The sequence below is a fragment of the Miscanthus floridulus genome, chromosome 2, assembly GCF_019320115.1.
Source record: "Miscanthus floridulus cultivar M001 chromosome 2, ASM1932011v1, whole genome shotgun sequence".
Taxonomy (NCBI): domain Eukaryota; kingdom Viridiplantae; phylum Streptophyta; class Magnoliopsida; order Poales; family Poaceae; genus Miscanthus; species Miscanthus floridulus.
The window spans coordinates 125,549,506-125,558,697 of NC_089581.1; the positions used below are offsets into that span (position 1 = coordinate 125,549,506).

Genomic DNA, 9,192 nt, shown 5'->3' on the forward strand with positions numbered 1-9,192 from the left:
GGGATTGTGTTTGATTGCATGCATGCATCAGTTTTTTTGTTGTCTGACGCATGGGTCCCTGCATCCTGAGTGAATCAAGTCATCCAGCACCATGAAGGAAGGAGAAATCGAGAAAACGGAGACGTGCGGAATGGAGGAGGGCAAGCGAATGAAAAGATGCAGGCAAAAGGTGCGAGCGGGGCAACCAAATACGGCGCAAGTGCACGGAGGGATCATCCTTCGGACGCCCTGGTTCGGGCAACCAATCACCCCCTTAGAGACAAAGGCCCTACTGCACGCAGTACTTTGTAGCGAACGAACAATGTTTTTTCTCTCACAACCAGCATAAGCCAAATTCCAGCGAAACAAACAACAGCAAAATAAGTAGCCTGGTAAAAGACCACCTTACCTCTCACTAATTAGGATGAAGGGAGTAGTTCAATTGCTATTTCCTTAACTATCGACCAGTTGTTTAGTATTTCCTACCATAAAGACAGAGGAGGGAGGGGGTTCATGATATAGAATATTTTGTATTTTGGTACAAATTTTCCTTAATTCGGTACACTTTATATTTCAGGGTGGAGGGAGTAACTTGTTTCTATAGTAAAATCAATCCTCCATGCTATGTTCTCCGTTATGTATTTTTTCCGCATGGTATTTTCATGTTGTTTTTGCCAAAGAACATGGGGAAGACATTGTCTGCTAAAGCTAACATTCTCTCACGAAGAGCGTATTGGTTTTGGCTCCGAGCAGTGCCGGATCCAAAAATTGTCTTGGACCAGGGCTAACTCAGCTAAATTAGTCATAATGTTTTGAAATCTTATAACGTCTACACTTTTTATTAAGCAACTCTAGTGATTGTTTTGCTTCTCTAGGACCAGGGTTGCAACACAGCCAGTCCAGGCCCTAGATCCGCTTCTGGTTCTGAGCCACTAAGTATATATAAGAAGATTAGGGTAGCTATAACTTTTTGTTTCGGTTTTTTTTTCTCTCTTTTTTGAAAAAAAAAGAAAGTGGAGCTTTGCCAACTACTCTCTCCGTCATGAAATATAGTGTGTTATGACTTCTAAAATTTATACTGAAATATAATGCATTTTATATAGTGACATATATACTCATATTTGGCAAAGTCTGTTAAAAAGAAAACCATAATTTGAGAAGAAACTTTTCATTGGATTTAATCCATGGATACATACATCATTTAATAAGTATTTACTTAATTCATCTTAAAATTTCTAGAATGTGTTATATATTACACGATAGAGGGAGTATGTATTAATAGAAAAGGAAGACGATTTTGGCTTTAAGTCATCACAAAAATAAGATGGCGGATGACAGGGAGATAATTGTTTGTACCTTCCTTTTTTTCCTCCTTCAGTTGCTTGGGTTCAATTTACGATTGAACAGTTGTAGGATGAACATAAGGGATAATAACAATTATTGTAACATTTTTTCCCTTTTTGTTTGGTTTTATAGTTCAGGAGGGGCGGGGGACGTAGCTTTGTTTTAAGCAATGTCCGTGTGCGCCTGAGGGCATGTAATCGATGATAATGACAGGACAAGTAATCGAGTGGAATGCACACACTCATCATTTTCTCTTCGGAACTACGGCGTTCATCAAGTACAAGTTCCTACATAAGTTAGGTACTAATCCACGTCCACATGTGATCTATCTATATCTCTTGTAAAGTTAATTCTCACAACGAGTCTATTTTAACATGCAAGCCATCCACATTATCACCCACTAATTATCCACATCATCTTTACTGATAGACATGTCATCCTACTACTTTCAACGTCTTAATACAAGCTATCCACATCATCTCCACTTAATTTTATTCTAAATTATTCGCACATTAATGTGCGGGGTATCTTCTAGTATTTTCTATATGCGATGGCAACAGGATATAAAGCTCAAATTATTAAAGGCACAACTAAGGTGACATATATAATACTAAGGGCATTTGGATCCATTAGTATTAAAAATTACGAGCTAAAACTAGTCCTAGAAGATCCAAACAAACCTGCTAATAAACCTACTAATTATTTGTTGTAGGGTTGCTAAGGTCCTATTTGGATCCTATATATAATAGTTATCTTGCTAGTAGTTATCTCTTTTGGATCTAAACAGGTGATGCTAATAAAGTAGCTAATTATTAGCTAAACCTGTAGATAACAACTACCTCACTAACTAGTTGGACCAAAATCAGATAATAGCAGCTAATATTAGCTATGTGCTATTAGCTAGCTAACTACTATCAGCTAATTAATGGATCCAAACCAGGCCTAACTATCAGTTCCATTAGCAAGCTTTGAGTTGCTAATAGGTGCTAATAGTTCACACGCACCTTTAACTCACTATATCCAACCATCTATTAGCAAGTGAATCTAAACAGCCCTCTACTAAAAATTAGTAGCTATTAGCTATTAGTTTGCTCAAGCTAATGGATCTAAACAGAAACAGGCCCTAAGCACAGTACTCCGTAATAATTTGTCCATAGGTTTGATTTCAGTGTCTGTACGCCAAATCAACAGTTCTCACTACTATAGTACAGGAGAAATTTAAAACCGCCAAGTTTGCAGTACGTGGTCGATCGATCTCTGCTGTGAACGCCTGTACGTTAATTCGTGGGCGGGCGGGCGAGCGTGCATGCACGGCCACAGCTCAAATCGGTGGCTCCGAGATCCGGCAAAAACGCCCACCGTCGCCGGGTCGCGCGCGGCGCAACGTGTCGCGTGGCACCGCGACCGCCTCCACCGACATCGTCGCAGGTCGCAGCGACCATTTCCTCTTCCTCCGCGCATGCATGTCCGTCGCCGTCCCCCCGTACGTCTTGTCCCGTCGTCCCTATATACGGTAAACGCACGAGAGATAACTAGCGAGTGTGAGCGTGAGATCGAGGAGAGAAGGCAACTAACAGGTTGGGGCTAGCAGCAGGGACAGAGAGCGAGAGGTTGGTCAGGACGAAACCTGCAGGATGGATGAGGAGTACGACGTGATCGTGTTGGGGACGGGGCTCAAGGAGTGCATCATCAGCGGCCTCCTCTCCGTCGATGGCCTCAAGGTTGGGTACTTGGGTGCATGATATGATTCTTCTTCATTCCGATCCAGCCTGTCCTTGTTTTCTCTCTCTCTTTTTCTTGCCAGTGTGAACCGGACGGGATCCAACCGTCAATGTTTGTTTATTTCTTATATAATATATGTGATGACACAGGTTCTTCACATGGATAGGAATGATTACTATGGTGGAGAATCTTCATCTCTGAATCTGACTAAGGTTTGATATATCTATCGCGTCATCGTGGACGGCGGAGCATTGTCATTAATTTGTACTCTGTGCACCGTCTAAGGACGAATAATTCTATCTAAACATCATCTGGATCCATGCATGCATCTTCTGAGAAACAAATTAAAGACACGAGTTTTAAATTTCCCAATTATATATCCTTTTTGCCAAACAACATCTTCAATTTCATGCCCTTATTGTTGTTTGGGATCACATAAATGAAGCACCAATTCAGTTTACTGTCATGCACATCCATGAATTCTTCACTTTCGAAATTGTGTAGCTAGCCATTCTAATTTACAATGTTTCCGTCCGGTGGTATGCATGGTGCATTTAGCTCTGGAAGAGATTCAAAGGCAATGACAGCCCTCCTGAGCATCTCGGTGTCAGCAAAGAATACAATGTTGACATGGTACCCAAGGTCTGTTACCTGAGATCTCTCTATTGCTAGCTAGCTGCCCTATAGAATGTTTGGTTCTGCACAGTTCAAAATAAGTTCTGAATTTACAGTTCATGATGGCAAATGGTGCGCTGGTTCGTGTTCTGATCCACACAAGTGTGACAAAGTATCTAAACTTCAAGGCTGTTGATGGAAGTTTTGTGTACAATAATGGGAAGGTATGAGTTTGATATTTAGATATAATCCAACTGTGAAACATATGTATGCATGCTGATTCACTCTTATTAATTTCTTTGTTCATACTGATAGATTCACAAAGTCCCTGCAACCGATGTTGAAGCTTTGAAATCTAACCTGATGGGTCTATTTGAGAAGCGCCGTGCTCGCAAGTTCTTCATATATGTGCAGGATTACGAGGAGGATGACCCAAAATCTCACGAGGGCCTGGATTTGAACAAGGTCACCACCAAAGAAGTCATCTCGTAAGTTGCTTTCACTTGTGCTGCATTTCAGTTGTTCGATCTTGAGACCAAGTTAGAAAGCCAACTTGTATTGTTTTGCCACCATTTGTTTCCTAATGCAAAAATTAAAATGTTATCTTGGATCAGAAAATATGGATTGGAGGATGATACAGTTGACTTTATCGGGCATGCATTAGCGCTTCACCGGGATGATAGCTACCTGGATGAGCCTGCAATTGACACTGTCAAGAGAATGAAGGTACTACATTGTCATACTTTGCTATACACAACACAATTATGCTATGCTGAATGGTACTTGATTCATCTTTTAAGGAAAATATTGACATCCTAAACTATATCACTAGAAGGTAGTTTTCAAAAACAATATCCTACTATATACTACCTTGGAGCTAGATATAAGGGATTCTGAATTTGTCCAAAGTCAACTATCCTAAGTTTGGCCAAGTATATAGCAAAGAAAAATAATATTTATGGTATCAAATAAACTTCAAATGTAGAGGCTGGGATGTTTTAATTTATTCCGTTATCTAATAAGAAAAATACATGATTGGAAATCCTCTTGTAGTTGCACACTACATATGTTTAATTGAGAGAAAATTCTACAACCCACATTACATTTTTTCATCTGTATAAATTATTCCTTAGATTACATATTTGCACAATAAATATTTCAATGTCTTGAATCATGATGGATGTTGATAGGGTTATAGAGAGAAACAAAATCAAAACATGTTCCTAATGTTGATCTTCTATTTTAATAGCTTTATGCAGAATCACTTGCACGCTTTCAAGGAGGGTCCCCTTACATCTACCCTCTATATGGGTTGGGAGAACTCCCTCAGGTATGCCCTATAAAGCTATGATGAATCAACTAACTACTTTTTAAGCTTCATTATGAACTGAAATGATACATGCTGTGAAAGGCTTTTGCCCGTCTGAGCGCTGTTTATGGTGGCACGTACATGCTGAACAAGCCAGAATGCAAGGTAACTAAAGTATTTCAGCCAGCACACAACATGATAATTCTCAAATAAAATGGTAGTTCAAAACTTCTGACAACTGTGCCAAATTTGCAAACTTGTTGCAGGTTGAGTTTGATGAAAGTAGGAAAAGCATATGGAGTCACTTCTGAAGGGGAGACGGCAAAATGCAAGAAGATTGTTTGTGATCCTTCATATTTGCCTGAAAAGGTATATGTGTAGAGAATTGGTGAGTCACTTGTACATGGCTTCAATTTCTAAAATGCTTAAACCAATGAACAGGTGAAGAAGGTTGGAAGGGTGGCCCGTGCGATATGTATTATGAAGCATCCAATCCCCGACACTAAGGATTCACACTCTGTGCAGATCATCCTCCCAAAGAAGCAGTTAAAGCGCAAATCAGACATGTAAGTCATCTTGTGCAAGTAGTGCAACAAATTTTAAAGAAATTGTAAAATAAGACCTGCTATTTATTTATAGTTTATTCTTGTTTCGCATAAGGTTTTACTTGTTTATGATAAACTAGTATATTAATATTAGAACAGATCACATATAGATGCCCCTTTTCAAATAACTTGAATTATGGTGTTCCGTTGCAGGTATGTGTTCTGCTGCTCTTACGCTCACAATGTTGCACCGAAAGGCAAGTTCATTGCTTTCGTTTCGACTGAAGCTGAGACTGACAAGCCCGAGATCGAGTTGAAGCCTGGGATCGATCTGCTTGGCCCTGTAGAGGAGACATTCTTTGACATCTATGACAGATATGAACCCATTAACAATCCAGAGGAGGATAGTTGTTTCTTGACAAATGTAAGTACATGTACCCACAATTTTATAGTAAAAGACCACACTACTGATGTGTTGGTAAGTAACTAAGTACACCTTCATTTTGTAGAGCTACGACTCAACCACTCATTTTGAGACAACGGTAAAGGATGTACTCGCCTTGTACAGCAAGATCACTGGAAAGGTACCTTATTATCACAGGCATAGAGAATCACAAATATATTTTATTCAAGTGATGTTACAATATAAATTCCTTCAGCTAACAATTTAACAAACCTACACTGATGCAATGCAGGAGCTTGATCTTTCAGTCGATTTGAATGCTGCTAGTGCTACTGAGCAAGAAGCTGCTTGAACATCCTCTATTTTGCAGCTCTACACGATAGCTACTTCTTCTACTTTTTAAATTATCCCGTAGATGGATAAGTTTCATGTAATCCATTGTCTCATGCTTTTGGAGTTCCATTTTTGTCACTTCTAATGAACTACAGTCACACGGATTTATAAATGTTCCATTATTCACTGGTGAAAAGATAGCTTACATTGCCCAATTTTGTTTATTCGAGTTACTCTTATTTGTCCCCATCGATTCACCCAAAAGTCCAAAAACCTAGAAATGCAAGTCAGTTATGAAATTGATGTTGATTAGGAGCCAATAAGTAGAGGGACGTTTTTCCTCTCTCTCTCAATTGAACCAAAGTTGTAGTACTGGAAGGGTTCAACAACTTTGTAGTTGACTCCATTTTTATTTGAAATCATTTAGTGTTTAGATTTGAAATTCATTTTTTTAAAATTTTCACAGTACCTCGGATGAAGAAATGGCCTAAAGCAAAGTTTTAGTACTTGAAGAGATGTTCAATTTTGTAGTTGACGATGCTTTCATTTAAAATCATTTAGATCCGATAAATTTTGTTTTAAAATTAATGATTTTGAAATTCTTTTTTTGAATTCTTAAAATGATCTTGGATGTAAAAATGACATAAACCAAAGTTATAGTACTCGAAGAGATCTAAAACTTTGCAGTTCAATCCTTTTCATTTGAATTCATTTAGGGTCTCAAATATGTATTACAATATTTAATAAAGTGAATACAAAAGGAAGTATAAGCCATTTGGTCATAGGAGACTTTGAGTGTAGTGGTAAACTAGAGGTTGTGAGTTGGATCCCCTGTGGCCGCATGCACGTGAAAATCATGATTTTTTAGCTATTCTTTGGCCTAATTTACGAATTCTGATTTTTTTTTGCCCAATCATCATGTGGCACCGTGCACAATCAATTTATGACTTGACCATAGTAGTTGAGTGGTCACAGCATAATCTGGTGGTGACTTCATGATACCTCGGCGGATAATCCGGTGAGGCACGGATTTCATTGTGTGTTAAGTACTTAAGTGGCCAATTCACTTATGTGCACCGTATGATTTCGTGGTGACTAAGTGACACTCGATGGATCAACCAGTGAGGCCTTGTCTTGACTGTGCGTCTAGTGGGGCCAAGTTACTGGTGTGCACATTTTGATCTGGTGGTGACTTCATGACCCTCAAAGGATCATCTAGTGATGGTGTGCCTCGACCGTGTGTCGAGTTGGCCAAGTCACTGGACCACACCATATGATTTGGTGGTGATTTCGTGACACCCAGCGAATCATATGATGAGGTTTATTTTGACATATTCCCTTCTAGTCGTTGAAAATTGGAATACATAGGATCATCATATGGTCTGGTGCGATTGCGTGACGCCCGATAGATTATCTGGTTATGTCTATGTCTGTAGACTTTTTTTTAACGGCTAGAAAGGCATTCACGCCGTATATATGTACCATTCCTAGCTAATTTGGAGCTATTCTTTCACCTCAGCTATGAGACATGTGGAGGGACATTGTGAAGTGTGTGGGAGCCATCCAAGCCAAGTTTGCCAACTGTGAGAGTATGCTTTTGTGTCCATTCGATGTTCTTGGCTTGGTTTTCATCAAGGTGTTACTAAAGACTTGTTATTCTTAGTATTTTCTAGACATAGGTGGACCGACGGAGGACTGGGTGACCTTCCCGATGGAGTTTCTTATTGGGAGGCTCCTATTGGTGTACATTGTTTTATCTGTTGTTCTGGAATAAAGAATGAGTATTCGCTAGTGGAGACTTGAGACTTCGTGACTCAAGGAGCTAGATTGAGTCTTTTTTACTCTTCGGTGCTCTAACGTGGACTAGGGATTGTGGCAACTGGACAACAACCCGTTACCACGGGAAAATAATCTACTTGTCTCTTTACATCTTTTATGTTCTTGCATTACTCTCATGTCTGAAGGTTGTGTTTTGCTACTTATTGTGTTCAAGTTCTTTTTTTACAACTAGAATTACATGTTAGAGTGTGCTTAGTAATAGGTTTACTTTTCACACATAAGGACCCTTCTCTTTCTAAGGACATGTTTTAGTATCCTGAGGATTTCTTAGTGTGATCGTTTTAGTCTTAGGTGCCTTTATGCAAGCGGATGAAATAGTTTTGTGTACGCTAAGATTATTGTTGCTTCATTTTTTTAAGCCCGATTCAGCCCCTTCTATTAGATCATTGGGTTCTTCTAGACATGCTAACCCTAAGCTGACATGCATCAAGCCAGCCCTTTTCCTGCTGGTGTACACCCAACAACATTTACCTCTAACTGTATGGTTTTTGTGTCTGCCATTCTTCATAAACTAGATCAATTCTCTTGTTTTAATAATCTTTCAGCAAAGCAAATATTTCTGACGTTCTTTTAGGGGGGAAAAAACTTTAACTCTAGGGTTTGTGGCTCTCATGTACATCAGCAGGGTGGACAAAAACATTTCCCAGAGAGCGGGTCGAAGGGGGCACTTCGGTCCTCGCCGTGGATGTGGCGCCCACTTAGACAATTCAAAGTCTTCGGATTCTTTATATATTCGGTCGTCCAGTGAACGAATCCATTTGCGTTGTGCTTGTGCAGCCACCACAGCTCGTCCACTGAACCATCATCATGCACTGACTCTGCCCGACATGGACAACGTGCTGCGAGCCTGCAAAATAAAGCAAAGGCCACCACCACAAAACCAAACATCACGGCAGGCAAAGGCAGCTATGCCCAACCAAAGCACAGAAAGGCATGACTCTAGAGGACATAAAGCATTGACTTGCACGGTCTGTTGTTTTTGGAACCCACTCACTTTTTAAGAGGACAATTGGTAATGCCTAGTGCAATGTTTCTCCTTTTCTTTTCGGATTCTGATGGCATCCGTTCATGAGAATTTTCATATAAAAAAAACGGTCATGGTT

At 39.7% G+C, this 9,192-nt stretch overlaps 1 protein-coding gene across 1 annotated transcript; it reads left to right on the forward strand.

The window, feature by feature from the left end:
• The first annotated feature begins 2,876 nt into the window (after positions 1-2,876).
• LOC136539581 (guanosine nucleotide diphosphate dissociation inhibitor At5g09550-like) lies at positions 2,877-6,422 on the forward strand. The gene is given in 14 exon segments (XM_066531545.1): positions 2,877-3,044; positions 3,195-3,257; positions 3,604-3,687; positions 3,777-3,884; positions 3,976-4,148; positions 4,275-4,386; positions 4,910-4,990; positions 5,072-5,134; positions 5,236-5,253; positions 5,255-5,338; positions 5,411-5,535; positions 5,728-5,938; positions 6,024-6,098; positions 6,210-6,422. Coding segments are annotated over 14 exon segments (1,344 nt in total). The 5' UTR covers positions 2,877-2,957; the 3' UTR covers positions 6,270-6,422.
• The last annotated feature ends 2,770 nt before the right edge of the window (positions 6,423-9,192 follow it).